We start from the raw sequence: 17,092 nt of genomic DNA, 5'->3' as shown, positions 1-17,092 counted from the left end.
TCAACGCACTGAAGCATCCCAATACTGACTGTTGTGAATAAAGATGAGGATTTCTTAAATATTTTGAAATCATATTCCGTATTTTTCTCTCGACAACTTGGGACCATTGCAACCGATTTCTTTACACAGCATTTCGACCGGTAGAGCTGCACGTTATTCAAGATGACGAAATTTTTCAGTAAAAAAAGGGAAAAATTCACAGTCGCAGCATCGTTTGTTCAAAATCGTTCATCTCGTAAAACAGTTTGAGGGTGATTCCCACGAATTTTTCTTTAGTCATCGCGTGTTTCGTGTACCTGTCTGTTGTATCTTGACGGTGTCTTTTTAAAAAATCATGTTATAATTGATACAAGGGTGTTTTATCAGATATTGTTTTATAATATATAGGTATATATATCAAAAACTTTGGTGTTGCATTGGCCCATCGGAGCGGCGAGTGTCAGAAGGGCAAAATATTTCTTTTGCCCTATAGTGAAAAAAAACCATGTTCCGGGTACAAAATATTGTTATGGTAATTGAATATTTGCAATCAGATATGAAGAAGTATATTTAAACCAATCATTATCTATACACAGATGGATAAACCCGCTTCTCCCAAGTTGAAGATACGTTTTTTCTGCGGAATTTTACTAAAGACAAAGGACAAACATTATCCGGACATTTTTCACGTAGTGTAAAGGGAACCGAACATAATTTGCCGTTTGAAGTTTAGAAAACATTAAGTAAAGGGGCGAACATTGGTCAATATGAAAACACGGATGACTCGAAACGTAACATCAATGGAGTTTTTCGATTATTTGTAAGATCAAAAATGACTTCTCATCTCTCTCCTTGGCAGAAACAAAAAGAAACACAAGAAAACTAAATATCTCTCCAAACCACTAGCCGCGGCGCAAAAACGCCTGCACATACCCTTGAGATATTAGGAAATAGTTGTAAAAATAATAATAATTATTATTATTATTACTATTATTATGCACCGAAGTCTTGTCAATTTCATTCAACCTAAATAACGTTGAACATGTTGTAAGAGAAAAAGGTTCTCGAAACAACGTAGATGTAAGGAATAAGTGACTAGGTGTTAATGCGGTTTGTTCCAAGTTACGGCAGGGCTGAGAGGTACGATTTTATAGCTTCTCGGTCCCTGGCAAGCCACGCCGCGTTCAGTCTGATGGTTTCCAAACTTTGCTGTACAGTCCTCTCAGTTCCCGGTGTCGGATGATCGGCGAAGAACTGTTCGACCTCTAGAGCGCTTTCCTCGGTGGCAAAATTCTCTGTCGTAAATTTGACGAGTCTTGAGAGTAGGAAACCGCCGTCGTACCTGTCCATGAGTACCTTCCAGTTGTCCTTGAAAAATGCCCAGGCCAAAATCCGCCCCTTGTACGTCATGGCGACGGACATTATAACGAATACCGTATCCTGGGCGCGAACCTCGCTGCTCATCGCGAACTCAAGCACCTGCTTGAGCAGTTTCTCATCTTTTATCGCGCCCAAGGCTCGCGATATTCGGTCTTTCTCTTCGTGAAGATCAGCCTCCCTGTATAATTTCAGCATCGTTGCGTAGGTATCAGCTCCGCCCACGGAAAGTACAGCCCTGTAAACAGGACTGCGTAAATCCGCGGCAAGAATTCTTGCACCTGATACATGAGCTTCGAAGCGTTTCTTGGCCTCCTCGATCGTCTCCGCGTCGTTCAACGCGGCCAGGCGCCCCAGCACCAAGGATCTGAGAAGCGTATCCAGATGACTCTCGTTAGGTTTTGGGTCCCAGCCCAATTTGCTGCCGATGTCCTTCATCAGAGATCGTCCAAAGGCCTTGAATGAATCTTCGTAATCGACGTGAGAAAGTAAAACGCTCAGTTTACCAAGACTGTTGACGATGCTCGACCAAACCGTGTAATTGTCTTCTGCCTGGAAGGCGTACATCAGTCGTAGGACCTCAACCGTTGAGGCATGCCCGGCTTGCACCATGGCGAAAAGATCGTCCAGGAGTCCCAGTCTGTCCAACGGAGGGAGGGTGCGGTCTTTGACGGCGGGAAGAAGGAGAGAAAGCGCTTCGGGGCTGTAACGAGTTCTGTAAAACCCGATCGTCCCCGGGTTGATTTTTACCCAAGCACCTTCGGGCACGTCATTCAAAACGATCTCTTTTTGAGCTTCGTTCATTACCGTGCTAATCGCGACTTCCTGCGGCGCCCGCGACGTGCTAACGCTCACCGGTATCATCCACAGGCTTTTTTCCTTGTCCTTTGATCCATCAGCAAGAAATCTCTCCTGGGAAAGTGAAAGAACGCGCGACGTTCCCTCCTGTCGCTGGTCAACCTGTGGTTGAAGGATCGTTACACAGTGTCGCTTTCGAAATATCTTTTACATTTTCATACTAATTTTCGTCGAGTCACAAATATGCCGTCCTCCAGTGTGCATCACTTGCATTCCACTTTCGCTCTACAGGTAAAAAAGTACTATTTTCGAATTAGATTTCGCGCAAAACTGGACATCAAGCACTATACAGATGAATAATTACTAGATACATTGAACTACGGGTATCTAAAAAAAATTCATTCTCATATTTCAATTTCTGGAAAACGACTCGTTCATCGACTAATCAAATACCTACTCGCATAATAATAATGCATTATAGACCTTCAAAACTGGAAATCCTTGCTGCTTGGTCCATGTCGACATGACAGCACCGACAGGCTTGCTGCTAGCTTCTTCAAGTGCAGCCCAAAGGTCTTCAGTCAAAGCATTGGAATAAGAATGTCTCTTGAGGTACAAACTCATGCCTTTCTTGAAGTCCTCATCGCCGATGTAGCTGTGAAGCATTCGGATCACACTGGCACCTTTGTTATAAGATATGTCATCAAAAATCTCATCAATTTCGGACGGATGTCCGACAGGGACCTCAATCGGATGGCTGTTTTTGAGCGCGTCGAGTTCCAGAGCCTTGATATACGTGTCTGTAACGAACTGGGTCCAAATATCGTACTCGGGAAACAGGTGAGCAACGCAAAGAAACTCTACAAACGATGCATAGCCCTCGTTAAGCCACAAGTGAGTCCACCATTCCATGGTGACAAGATTGCCGAACCATTGATGAGCCAGTTCATGACCAACGACTAATGCGATCCACTGTTTTCTTACTGCTGAGGTATTCTGGGGATCGACGAGCAGGCAGGTCTCCCTGTATGTTACGAGCCCCCAATTTTCCATGGCTCCGGCAGAGAAATCAGCTATCGCTATCAGGTCCATTTTTGGTAATGGATAAGCAATGCCGAAGTAGGTGTTGTAATATGGTAGCACTTTTGTTGCAACCTCCAAGGCAAATTCACCTTGTTCCTTTTTTCCCTTCGGTGTATATACCCTCACAAGAACTCCGTCGCTCGATTTTCCCTCCACATAATCATACTCACCGACGACAACTGCCACAAGGTAAGTCGACATTATGGGAGTTCTGTCAAATTTTAGCACCTTGAACTCTCCCTCAACTGATTCAGATTTTACTGGCTGCAATGAGAGTTGGATGTGTGAGGCCGGTGACAGATTTTATATTAACGCTTAGGGAAATTACGAGCACAAGCAAATTAAGGACAAACACAAGGCGCTGTTTACCATGTTGGATAGAGCGACACGGTCCTGAGGAACAGCTAGCGTAATGTTGAAGGTAGCCTTGAGGGCAGGTTCGTCCCAACAGGGGAAGCAGCGCCTCGCGTCTGTGGCCTCGAATTGCGTCACAGCTGCGAACTGATCCTCGCCATTGGATCTGAAATACAACAATCGATCGATTAGGAACGAGTGATGCATACCATGTTGAAGAGGGCAGTCAAGGAGGCTGGCACACGAATAGTGAGAGTGAACATAGCCTTCAAACTTGGCTCATCCCAGCATGGAAACAACATGCGCGCTGAACAAGGACAGAGAAATGTTACCGCACAACTTACTTCGTCACCTGACAATCTGAAAGAAATTATAAAGTTTGGATGTGACCAAATTAATGAACTAGAACTCAAACTTACCCGGTGTATTTACTACGGTAGAATCCCTTCATCTTGTCGTTTAATTCACCGGTGAAAACGAAACCGATGAATCCAACTTTATCACCGATCGGTAATATTTTGGAAAACTTTATGGTGGCGGTTTCCGCCTCCACAGATAACTTGATATTACTCGCAGGGATTGTCGTTCCATCGTTACCATAAAATACGGCACTTTTTATGTCAATATCCAAGGAATTCAAAACCACAGTATCTGTGGATTGTTTTACCTGTTTATGGTGGGATTAATAACTGCAATAGATTATTAAAACATTGAGAGACTAATTATTCTAATTAAATGGACATACATATGTGTATCAATCGTTGATCATGTTGGAGCAATTTTCGGTATAATATTATAAGCAAAGAGATGAAAGCAGATGACTGACCTAGTCGGGTTAAAGTTTCGAATAAATCACAAATGGTTGTAAATGAACATTAACATATGATGAGCGTATGAAAAGGACTAAATGTAAAACGGAGTTGAAACGTTACAACATTAAACCGTTGATCAAGACACAGTATTCGTGGATATAGCCATTCATTTACGATATAAATGCACAATTCAAAATTCAACATTCCTTATACTTTGACAATATTATTCGCTCCAAAAATGTTTGCAGAGAATATTCTTACAAAACCGCACGATTACCTCGGAGGAATTTATTTAAAGAATGAAATATAATCATTCCTCCCTCCACTCTTCTATGCAAGGAGAAACTCAGTTTATTTTCAAGAGGGAAAAGTGATTCAGCAAAACTGAGAGCCACAGATTTTTTTTTTGAACCATCTAAAGTTTTTTTTTCCCCTGTGATTAATTAATTATGACTGGATGAATTTTACCATTTTTATCATTCAAGCACTAAGTATACCACACTTCATGACTAACGATACTGATAAAACTCATTACACTGCTGCGAAGTTTTCAAAATTGAATGCACTGAATACATACATCTAGGAATAGGAAAGATAACTATGTTTACTATGTTACAAAGAATTATCGTTAGTAAAAAAAGATCCGATGTTATTTCTGGATGCAAAAAAGAGCTTGTTAGTCAAAAAAATGTGCATACATTTTGCGAATCCTCGATTGATTGAATCAGTGGCTTTTCCGTCACAAGTTACTTTTTGAAAATTATTTATTAACCAATTCTGTTTGTCAAATAGACATATAGATAATGCGAAATAACGATAAACGGCTCTGGAAAAGAAGTGGTGATAAAACATTGAAAAATTGAGAAGAAGATTATCAGAATAGGAGGATAAAATGCCGGTGAAACGGGAGTGAAATAACTGTTAGATTTTCTAACCTAGGAATAGCGGTAGCGTGAGTATGTACAATCGACATTCTATTTCATTGTCAGACACGCGATGAACGTGAATGTGTGTATTCGCCAAGGTTTTGCACACGTGAGCACGTGCAGCATATGGTTTAAAATATGAATTAGGGAGGATAATCGGGAGTTTGAATTTTTCAGGGGTAGGTGAGGGTGCTTATGCTAATTGGGAAACACTCACATCTACGTGTACGTTTTCCTTTCCACTGAACGTGAATTTCCCAAGGTCCGGTGTTAGCGAAATGTCGTAGTGATAGGGGCGTACATCGGTGGGTAAACGACGGAACGGTTTCTTCTCGGCGGAAGGCATAATATCGGTACGAGTCGTATCGCCGTTCATCGTATCTTGCGCCGTACAAACAAAGTTGGTCGATGTGCTGCTAGCGGCGGCGTAGGATTTTCCAAACACTTTAACGGCGAGTGAGGAGAGTGCGACGATATTACCGTTGTTTAACACGCCGCGTTCCACTGACACCAGCTGCACTAAACTGCTGCTGCTACTCCTTATGCCACAGCCTTTCTCTTTTTGCAGACTCACAACACCACTACCACACAACCGAAAGCGACGCCAACCACGCTGAATGAATCTGCGCGAAAACATCTACACCAATGTCGCCAGAGTACCGTACGAACGATCAGTGTATGCCAGCGCGACGCACTCCCGCTATTCGCCCACACACAGACTCGACTTACTCTACCAATGCACGCTTTGGAACACAGTCGGACGACTGGTACCTGTTGGTCAAGAAATAAAAAAAAATAAAAGAACAGCGATGACTTGCGACTACCACTATTTGAAAATGGACCGAAACGAAGCCGGGAAGTCCGTGCCCTGATTCTCACTTATTTTTTATTCGTGAAATAGTACATTGTGTAACAAGGAGGCAAACTCGGTCTTTTCGGACCGAGCGTAAGTTTGCAATGTGAGTAGTAGGTGGAGCACGCATACGAGCCGAGGGTGAATATGGCAAGAATTCGAGGCGAAATGACTGTTGACTGCTTGTTGCACATAATTCTTTGTGTAACTAAAGCATGTTACGCGTGTTTTTCATGAATCGTGAAATTGAGGTTAGAGTCGTGAAATATTTGCTATTCGCAACAGCGCATGCGCTCAATACTGAAAAGATTACTTTCAACTCCTAGAACTTAAAAGTGGTATTGTCTGTACTCCGCGCATGCGCATTCGCAAACTCACTCGACCGTTATAGACCTGATAATTTGTGTACGGAAAATATACATGAAAAACCGCATAAAACATGCTCGCTTTATGTACAGAAGATTTTCCGTTTAAAGCTGCCTTCTGATTAGTCTTGATGCCACTTATCACCACTTTCAGGATTGAAAAATAAATCAGAATCAGGCTGATTGATATCCACTCGCAGAAGTGAAGCGAAAGCGACGCCGGCTTTCCCGCCGTTGTTTTGTTTTCTTTCAAGCATACGAATTAACTTCAATTTCAGAGATATAATACGATCATGATTATACCTATAAATAAATAATTTTACATAACCGAAAGATCTGTTAAAATTTACTTTGCTTTTTTACAGAACCATTCTTTCCTATGCATAACCAGCAATATCATAAAGATACAGTTTTGTTTTGAAATCCCAAACTACTTTTTTCATGTTATATTCTTTTTCTTCATATCCACAAATAGATGTGTTATCTTCTTTTTCTTTAACAATCATTTTCTCACAACATTTACTGTAATGTTGTTCTGTAATAATTATAAGGGAAGTTACCAATACCTGATTTATTATAGAAAATGTTTGTAAGAGATGCGAAAGCTCAGTATTTGATCATAGGATCAAGGATTGATGTGTGTGTTACAATTTACGACTTACAATTTATTACAAAGTCACATTTATTAGTTTAGCTCAGCTATTTCAGTGTCATGAATAATATAAACTTGGAGTTCTATATACATTCTACCTTACGCGTCTGCTGTTGTCAATGACAATAGTAATCATAATAATGTTCAATCCTTTTGTTCAATATTATTTTTCTGTTTATTCAGCAAGTTACTCATTTCTTATTCTTGCATTTTCATCATCACCATCATTATCATAATCATCTCATCATCTTATCATAATCATCATAATCATCATCATCATCATCATCATCATCACCACCATCGTCTTTCTCTCGTTGATATTTTTTATCAAAGTGTGCTGCAAATCGGTATAAATATAAACTACTAAGGGAGGGTAGGGAGTAGGTATAATAGTATATGTATCGCCGTATTAATCGATAATAATCCGTCGATATCGTAACTTAGATAAAATTTAGAAGACGTGTAACACTTTCCTTGGCTCTGTATTTATGAATGTGTGTATGCATGTATGTTAGTACTTAATAATATTGACACATAGCCACTACAATCACCTCTTACTTATTACCCGGTTCCTACGATAGAAATAATTGATCAGAGTAACAAAGGTGGTTTGTCTGGCCCAAAAAGCGTTACAAATCCTCTAGGGTCTTCCTAATATCGTTATAATTATTCATTTAATTTTATTTATTTAATCATTTATTTAATTATATTCTCGCTAGTCAATTGCCGCCATCCCCATGGCCTTGGATGGTTCAAATTGATGGGACATGGGACGACAGGCTTTACTTTTGATTGGTGTCAGTCTAAAGCTAGTATTTGGACGAAGTGCGAGGATGGGTAGTGCGTGCTTTGCTTTCTAAATTCAGCGTGCATTTCTGACACTATAAATTTAGTATTCTTTTTTCTTTTCATTGTCTAAGTATTTTTTTTTCGAGAAAGAAATTTCCTTTATGTAGTGTAGGTAGTAGGTAATTTTCTATTTTATCTTTTCGTTTCCCTTCACTTTTACTTTACGTTAAAACTTAGGGTTCTTTTTCGCTAGCTTTTTTTTTTTTTATATACGTATTCTTCAGACTGGTTTTTTTTCATCGATTCATTTATCATTTGATTGCAATAATTGTTCTCAGAAAAAAACCATCATCGATTTGTGGTATGTTGGAAGTCGAGTGGCCCTAAAAGAGGCAGAGAGAGAAAGAGAGAGAGAGATATAGAGAGAGCAGGCAACGCACTGGTGCCTATATTTCTGAACTTGTAGATTGGCCATTACTTCTCCTAATTTCTTCTTATATTTTTCTCTGTTACAACTCAACAATTATGCTAGTCTCAAGTCTTCAGAGCAGAGTGCCGCGATTCCGTGAATAAATGGCAGCCCTCGACACTAAATATGGACACTTCTGTAAGAAAGAAGAGAGTTTTTTACCATCAAAATAAATGAATATATCCAACTTGCCGACAAAATCAAGTTTTCTCACAGGGTACTCTACCCTCTTTATTACGAAATTTAGACACCTAAATATTACCCAGGGAGATTTTGCCTATTTTACATATCCATTCTGTTGTTATAAAGGACAGAAAGTATTGATTCATCTTGCAAATTCAGATAAATGTTTCGGGAATAAGAATTTTGCATAACATGTGTTTAAATTTCATTTTGAACTTCAAGTTTAGGGGTAAAAACTACCTCTTTATAGATTGACAAACTGAAAAATCCACCTCAGGAAACAAGGACCAACTTACCGTCAGGCAACTCGTAAAGTTTTGGCGGAAGTGTCGCGAAATAAGGATGCCTAAGAGCGTCATCAGCGCCTATCCGATCATCTGGATTTAGCTGTAAAAGTGCGGAGGCCATATTATCACCTTCAGGAACATCGTACAGCCTGGGAAAGGAAAGTCCCAATTTTTGCAATGGATAAAATGCTAGTTTGTGGGCTTGGTATCCACGTAGATGTGTGACGCCTGGCCAACTATCTTCGGTCGGTGTTCCAAGAACTCTGAATATCTTATCGAGTTGATCATAAGTATCTCGGACACCTGGGAAAGTCGGCAGCCCTGTCAACATTTCTACAAATATGCATCCAACGCCCCACATGTCCAATGAAGTCGAGTACTCCGTCGAACCGAGCAGCACATCTGGCGGCCTGTACCACAGCGTCACAACCTCATGTGAATAGGTATGCGACGGTACTGACTTTGCCCGAGCCAGACCAAAATCCGCCAATTTCAATTCGCCTATTTCACTTATCAACAGGTTTTGGGGTTTCACGTCACGGTGCAGTACTCTTCTGTAATTTGTTATTATGAACATTAGTCACATTTGTTTTCTTTGTTGTATTCGTGTACAGGATATTGACTGTAATATCATGCTGGGATATACCCTTGGAAATTCCAGATTTTCTAAGCGGAAAATTTAATTCTTCCAAGACATTTATTATCCTGTACTCAAGTAGACGTATGCGACAAAATTGGTATTATTATACCACAACAAAAACGTTTAAAAGCAGGGAACGGATTCAGGTTCTTTTTTAATTCTGTACTCAGTCAAAATACAAAAATCGTAAATGTAAAATACTATTTATCCACCGAATATCTAGCTTGACCTAATAACATACGTCATTATCAGTTGTATGAAGTTTTCATTTCTAGAAATCTCATATATTTTAAATCAATCGAGACTACGCAATAGATAAGATACTGGAATATTGTTGCTAAGTACAAATTCTAATTCTTTTCCCACATTTTTCTCTCCCATTAATAATTTGCACAATTCATCGATACCCTGAATCACTATGTAAAGCAATCTGCTTGCTTTGCAAAGTATGAAATTCATTTTCCCTGTGAGAAAGTAAAATCTGTTCGTTAAATCAAAACTCTTCTCTAACAGAGAATGCAAGAACTCACCTGCGATGACAATAAGCTAGTCCTCTGAGTAGTTGAAATAGGAACAACCGAACGTTTCGCGGATCAAGGCCCCCTCCTCCGCTGCCGTGCCTCTCCATGTACTGTGACAAGTCGGTGTGAACGAATTCGAATACAAAAGTAAGAGTTTCACGAGTGTGAACAATATCATGGAGTGTAACTATATTGCTGTGTTTGAGCTCCTTTAAAAGGCTGGCCTCACGAATGGCAGTGAAAGGTGCACCTTCCTCTTCCTGTAGTCTAATCTCTTTAAGAGCGACAACCTGGTTTGTCAGATTACTGTACCCTTTGAATACTGTAGCATAAGAACCCTCTCCAAGCTGCTCCAGTTTGATGTAGGCATCTGATTTACCAAACGGCGAATCTCCCTGTGAACATGAAGAATATTTAAGGTTTCGAATAAGCAGTTTCATCGAAGTTATTGACAACAGGTGATACAACTTACCCCGAATGCGGAGAAACGTTTTGCCCGTCTCGGGGGAGGGTCGGGCCCTAGGAAAACCTCGGATTTTGGACGAGGAGGACGTCGATTCCGTAGAACCACCCTTGCCTCTTCCCTTATATCTACATCGAGGAGCTTAGAATCACTAGAAACAGAGAGCTGTCGATGCACTCTCTCGTGTTCACCGACACCCGCCCACTCTGCAACATTGAAAATAATTTTTAATTAGCCCAACAGGTTTTCGTTTCCATCACTAACCAAACTTAGAGAAAAGAAGACAAAGACTTAATGTGACGAAATATTTCATTTTATTCTACTTGCTCTGTTTGACTAGTTGACATTGTAAATAGATATATATATATATATACACATATATATATCTATTTATATTTATATATCTGCGATCTACCACAAGGCAACTGAGTAAAAGAAAATAATATGTTGCATATTCTGCAAAACAGATATTTCTATTTGTAGATCGTATAGCCCTTCTTTATGACCCGCTTCTTATCATTTGTATACAGCAATGGTAAATAGGTATTATTTTTAAAAAGCGGGTATTTAGCATGCGTGTATTAATACGAACGTGTCTTGTCTTTGCCGTATAGTAATGAAGCAATCGAAAATATAATTAAGCATGTTTAACGAAAATTATCACGTTAGTTAACAGTTCGACTCAACTCTAAATCAGCTCCAGCGCATGTATGTATGTATGTATGTATCTACCTAGCTATAGCTAAAAACACTTGTGGTAACAGAATTTTAACACCTTGTCTGATATCAACCAATATAAAGATGCACACGCTGTTATCGAGTGACTTGGTAATTTTACCAGACATGTTATGAGAATTTGTTTGCAGCTATTATGACTGCGTCATAAGCATTTACGTTGAAGCTTTCAAGTTCATATTACAATGACCATAGTGTTATTTTATAATTGAATAGAATAACGATAGAAGTTTCACAGGTATGCTAAATGTGAAATGACGTCCAACATTTCACTCAATACAAGTGATTGATAACATCGACAACGTGATGAGATACAAGCCGTGATGTGTGTACGATTATCCACACGTTTGTTGGAGATACAAACATCATGATGAGAATCGATCTGTATTCTACTTGAATTTTGCGTGTCTGGCAGTACAACGGAAATAATTTTTTATGCCTCTAACAGTAAATGATCAAACAAAGTAATATAAGAAAATGGAAATCCCTTGAATGTTACAAGTGAAATTTGTTTTGCAGATCATTTATGTGCAAATTTTTCAAATTTTTAAAACTTTACTAACCATATCGTCGATCTTTGTCGGTAGGTATGTTACCATTTGGCTCTAAACGATCGAGAAATTCTTCTGAATACCCGTTATACGGTAACTGGTGTTCCCTTGTGGCAACATCGTCTGCTTCTTCCTTAGATATTGCTGGAAGTAAAAAGATGATGAAACATAATAACTGGGTAACATTTCTGTCCACAAAATTCTTACAATACACTTATATTTGTTTTTAACTCCTTATACTCCAATTGGCCACTTCCGCCTACCCTGCTTATGAATATTTGCTATTGCCGGGATTATTAGATTTACCAAGTATGGTAAGACCGCGTACTTGCCTCTTTCCTTATCAGTTTACACTTTATTTACTGTTAAAACAATCCACAGGAAACTAATCATGATATAACTGATATGGTAGCAAAACAATATTCAACCTATCAAAGAATTCTACTTCTGAGGCAGCATTTATTCTTGTATCAGACCTTTCCATGTTTTATTATATATTTGACGCACGTCAATCTGTAAAAGGAATAATTTAACAATAAAATTCATTGGAACTAATTTCAAAATAGGAAGTGGCGCTGGTTAAGGAGTGTGCATACGAAGTGTGACATTAGTCATATCGATAAGAGTCATAAAACGGTACTTACAAAGTCTGCCAAAACTATGGCTAAGGCGTTTCTTGAGCTTTTGGACTCTGCTTAAGGCGCCTCCCTTCTTTTCGCGCATCGTCACAGAACCTAGATACGATTAATAATTAATTGTAATAAGCAACTGTATCGTAAGAATACAGAATGTAAATTATAGCACGCATACCGAGAAATGACAGAGAACTACGTCATATGAACGACTCATCATACCGCTTGACCATCACACAAGCATTCACTATACACAGTGACGTCATTCACCACTTGCACAAACGGCATGCCAGTGCTCTTCCCCCCGCCCCTGCCCTCAATCTTGATAACGTTAAGAGAGCTGAATAGTCCAGTCCAATTTAGTGCTCGACAATAAATCGTAGGTGATATGAATTATGAAAATTAGCCTGTATCATGCCAAGCAAAGTTTAATAAATCAATTGTCACGTTAGAGATTTGTTCCTCTAACAATCAATCGGTATTCGATACTACGAGATGACAGAACGCGATCAAGTCTGTCGCATTGAAATTTTATGTGTGAGTAGAAAAACACACGCGAGAAGCGACGGCGTCCTTTTGACGTCTAGTCAATCGAGCGACGGGAAATGTTTTTTTACGGATCTTGTTAAGGTTCGCGTGAGTTTGAAGGTATTAGAGAAATGCCCTGGCTGGCCGGCTGTCTCCTTCTCAAGTCCAGTCACCTAGTCCAGTCATCCACCCCCGCATTTTACGGGGCACTTGACGTCCGTCTAGTTCTGTTTTCCCCCCTCCCGGCCTTTCGCTCGTTGCCGTTGTCGGTGACGGACAAAGGGCAAGGAGGTATAAAAAAAAAAAAGAAATTAACCGTTGATTTTAGCAGATTAGCGGGACGGTAAATAACGATCGAAGAAGAATATATCGAGAAAACAATACAGAAAAAAAAAAAAACAAACAACACACGAACTATCGCAGCCGGGAAAATTGCAGGAAACTCGGTCGTGCTCGTCGGCAAAGTTCGCCAAGTGCGGTAGACTTACCTTCTTTGCTTTTCGAGGCGACTGAGCCCTTATCTTGACAGTACATGATTATTCATTCACAAACATGGGTGGGGACACATCAGGTTCCGATTCTCACCGACGAATTGAGCCGATGTTGAAATTTGGTAAAAAGTCACAACACGTTAAACCGATCGCCATTAAAATTTCCTCTCTCCGGCTTAGCTGATTTACTTTACTTTACTTCATTCCATTTTCTCACGACGTTCACACACTCGCGATGTCAAAGGACGGACACTTTTTATCGAGACTGATTATTGTTACATATTACTTTTTTCTTAGCAAGGAAATTCTCCCTTTTCTTTCTCTCACTCTGTCTCTCTCTCTCTCCTTCCTTCCCGACTCCTTTCTTTCTGGTATAATCCGTTAAGCACGGATATTCGCGGATCTTCTACTGTCCCACGCTCGAGAATTAACTGCTATCTCGAGTGAACGATCATTGGACTTGATATCTCGAACACGAAGCTGACCCCAGCTTCTGTCGATTCTCCCGAGCGGTTGTGATGTGTGCCGTGGGTGCCGTGTGGCTACACAACAGAAAAGTACAAAACTGACCGAGCGACTGCCCCCTGCATCGCACTGTTACCACCTCAAAGTGCAATCGTTTAAAAACCCGAAACTTTTCTTAAGAAGAAGCAGTAGCGAAAAAATATTTCTAGTATACGCTCTGTTTTAACCTATCCGTCGTTAGCCGAAAACTTGCACGCACATTACACCGACGAATTACCTCCTTCCCGCCTTCTCTTCACACTCGAATACCTGATGTTAATTTAAATGACTAATGTTAATCCCTTGTAAATATGACTTTTAACTCCGTAAAAAAATTTCGACCCGTGAATAACGATATCGAAGAAGGAGCAAACTTCACTCGGCAGCTTATACTACTCGAGCGCTCCGTGGCACCGTTGAATATGAATATAAGAGAGTTGACTACCATAATATCTTTCAATCATGATTTTCTTTGCTCACGTTGGCAGCTCTGAATCACCCGGGACCTATACTGCGGAGAAGAGTTAACTCTAGGCAATATTTGATTCCATCTTCCAGACGAAGTGCCGGTCGGTAATTCAGAAGTTTGTACACCATGTTTTTAATTATTTTTTGCATATTTGAATCGTTTTCAAACTTAGAATACGTCAAAACTTCTGGAAGTTACGCCCTGTTTTAGAATACCCAACAGTTTCAACATATTAATTATTCGGTGAACCAGAAACTCAACGCCTGTACCTTTTCAACGTTTCAAAAAAATTGGCAAGTATATTATTGTCGCCTAATGCACTGGCAAACTAATCGCATTCAACGAGTATTGAACGCTAGGGTAATTTGCCAGATGCATGCGTGTCCTTTTCTATCGTAAGTCCGTAAAAAAGGATAGAGACTCCGCGAATTTTGCCTACGACCTTAGCTCACATTTCCACCTAATCGAAGGGTATGCGGAAGCGATGAGCGGCGTGGAGCGGCGGCGGATCTGTGCGACGTGCAACATTTGTATGTGCGCTACGGTACAACTGTCAAAATAATAGGGAATGGAAATTATGTAAATTACATTTGTAAATTATGTAAATACAGCGTATTATACACACATACGTAACACGTGTCAGCGAGTTATGAATGCTCTTGTTAAAAGCAAACAATCGGTTCAAGTGTTGACGAAAAATATGAACACGCTTGACGTTCAGTTGATTAAAATCTGAGAATCTCTTGAACAGCTCTCTTTGACGTTGCCACGAAGTGTCACACGCTCGTATACGGCGACTTGATACCCGCTCATTGCAATGGATTTTAAAACCGTACACATAGAGAATTTGAACAGTAGCCTAAGAAAACAGGGCGATAAAAGGGAGATAAAAATTTTGTGCTTTGATTTAACTAACGCTAGCCAGAAGGCCCAACTTCTATGGTGCACCACTGGGGTTTTCGTTTTTTATCTTTTATACGGATATTTACAGGTAACAAACTATTTTCACAAAATGCATAATATGGGTTAGTACCTTTTGATACAATTTTCATACTTCACAGGAGCGGATATTTACCCTCGATGGATTCCAACCGTTCGGTTGGTACCTCACTCTCATCCAATTTGGATATTATACAATTTTTGGATGGATCGAATGTCGGATAAAAGGAGTCACTCGAAGAATACCTTTGGGCACTTATTTACTACTTGCTCTCCTTACCCTTGGCACTATGGGATTCTCTAATTCCTCATTAGGATATTTGAATTATCCGACACAGGTAAAAATTAATGCAAGATTGACTGACAGCCAGTAATTCTTTTCCTCGGTTGCAATTGCATGTCCACTATTTAGCTTCACTCAAGTTGAACTCAACTGCTGAAAGAATTTATGATAATAGTAACTCTTTTTTCAGTGAAATATTGTATCAAATGTTTTATCGAATATTGGCATATTTGACTATTTTTTGAGAGAAATAATCATCTAACAATTTTGTGATTGCAAAGCAAATAACAATTAACTTTATAAAACGTTTGTGAATTATGTCCTTTAGGTGATATTCAAATGCTGCAAGCTAGTCCCAGTCCTAATAGGCAGTATCCTGATACAGGGCAAAAAATACGGCCCCTTGGATTTTCTCGCTGCAATTCTGATGTGCATAGGCTTAGCGCTCTTCACAGTTGCCGACAGTATAATTTCCCCTCGATTTGATCCAGTCGGCATCATGATGATCAGTTGCGCCCTGTTATGTGATGCGGCTATAGGAAACATTCAGGAGAAGGCCATGCGCGAGCACAAGGCGTCGAACACTGAGGTTGTCCTATTCTCGTACAGCATTGGATTCGTCTACTTATTCCTGATACTGTTGACAATATCCGACCTACAGACGGGTGCTTCTTTCTGTGCCGAGGTAAAAAAACATTCAACCCAATTTAAAGATTGTTGTGGATGTTGTTACTCTTCTTTTTGGTTCATTTTTATATATATTATTACTTGTTTCAGCATCCTATTGAAACGTATGGACTTGGCCTGCTCTTTTCACTGTCCGGTTACTTGGGCATACAGATTGTTTTGACTCTGGTCCAATGCTGCGGAGCATTCGTTGCAGCAACTGTTACGACATGCAGAAAAGCGATATCGATTTTGATTAGCTTTATGTTCTTTTACAAACCATTCACCTTCCAATATGTGTGGTCTGGCCTGATCGTCGTTCTTGGAATCTACTTGAATATTTACAGCAAGAAACGAGGAGGGACTAAAGGTGGCTTTAGAGAATTATGGATAGGTCTTAAGCAGTGTTGGATTAAGCACAACCGAATACAAAGACGATTACTGACTAATGTTTAATATTCCTACCAGTAACGAGGCAAACAAAGTTTTTTGTTCCTATTATGAATTATAATTATTATTGCTCAGTCAAATTATTTTTACTTTTTTCAATTCCTTGCTTCTCCAAATTCCTGCAAATCCGAAGACTCGATTAAAGTAGATTATTTTATTTATTAGAGATTACAAGACCAGCTATATATAGGTGTATATGTGTGTGTGTGTGTGTGTGTGTGCGTGTGTGTGTGCGTGTGTGTATATATATATATATATATATATATATATATATATATATATATAAGCTAAGA

At 39.7% G+C, this 17,092-nt stretch overlaps 3 protein-coding genes across 7 annotated transcripts; 1 reads left to right on the top strand and 2 right to left on the bottom strand.

The window, feature by feature from the left end:
• Window positions 1-529: 529 nt before the first annotated feature.
• Psa (puromycin-sensitive aminopeptidase) lies at window positions 530-6,119 on the bottom strand. 2 transcript variants are annotated; one of them, XM_046628636.2, is made up of 5 exons: window positions 5,547-6,119; window positions 4,011-4,258; window positions 3,801-3,951; window positions 2,638-3,501; window positions 530-2,316 (listed from the first exon to the last, which is right to left on the bottom strand). In XM_046628636.2, the coding sequence occupies exons 1-5, from the start codon at window positions 5,964-5,966 to the stop codon at window positions 1,102-1,104; spliced, it is 2,898 nt and encodes a 965-aa protein (XP_046484592.1). In that variant the 5' UTR covers window positions 5,967-6,119; the 3' UTR covers window positions 530-1,101. The 2 variants fall into 2 exon arrangements, with proteins under 2 accessions (XP_046484592.1, XP_046484591.1); XM_046628635.2 differs by lacking the exon at window positions 3,801-3,951 and adding an exon at window positions 3,607-3,757 and having other exon boundaries at window positions 5,547-6,104.
• Window positions 6,120-8,202: 2,083 nt separating this feature from the next.
• Window positions 8,203-14,392, bottom strand: Eip63E (cyclin dependent kinase Eip63E). 4 transcript variants are annotated; one of them, XM_046628642.2, is made up of 7 exons: window positions 13,486-14,392; window positions 12,482-12,571; window positions 11,850-11,981; window positions 10,561-10,757; window positions 10,098-10,483; window positions 8,937-9,481; window positions 8,203-8,593 (listed from the first exon to the last, which is right to left on the bottom strand). In XM_046628642.2, exons 1-7 carry the CDS (start codon window positions 13,529-13,531, stop codon window positions 8,523-8,525), a joined length of 1,467 nt encoding a protein of 488 aa, XP_046484598.1. In that variant the 5' UTR covers window positions 13,532-14,392; the 3' UTR covers window positions 8,203-8,522. The 4 variants fall into 4 exon arrangements, with proteins under 4 accessions (XP_046484598.1, XP_046484600.1, XP_046484601.1 ...); XM_046628644.2 differs by having other exon boundaries at window positions 13,775-14,392; XM_046628645.2 differs by having other exon boundaries at window positions 14,213-14,392.
• A 430-nt stretch (window positions 14,393-14,822) lies between these two features.
• LOC124220153 (PAPS transporter 2) lies at window positions 14,823-16,879 on the top strand. Its single transcript, XM_046628646.2, has 4 exons — window positions 14,823-15,452; window positions 15,523-15,738; window positions 16,012-16,368; window positions 16,461-16,879. Exons 1-4 carry the CDS (start codon window positions 15,279-15,281, stop codon window positions 16,803-16,805), a joined length of 1,092 nt encoding a protein of 363 aa, XP_046484602.1. The 5' UTR covers window positions 14,823-15,278; the 3' UTR covers window positions 16,806-16,879.
• The last annotated feature ends 213 nt before the right edge of the window (window positions 16,880-17,092 follow it).

The sequence above is a fragment of the Neodiprion pinetum genome, chromosome 5 (genome assembly GCF_021155775.2).
Source record: "Neodiprion pinetum isolate iyNeoPine1 chromosome 5, iyNeoPine1.2, whole genome shotgun sequence".
Lineage (NCBI taxonomy): Eukaryota > Metazoa > Arthropoda > Insecta > Hymenoptera > Diprionidae > Neodiprion > Neodiprion pinetum.
The sequence above is the reverse complement of the archived record's forward strand: the minus strand, read 5'-3'. Positions and strand labels throughout refer to the sequence as shown.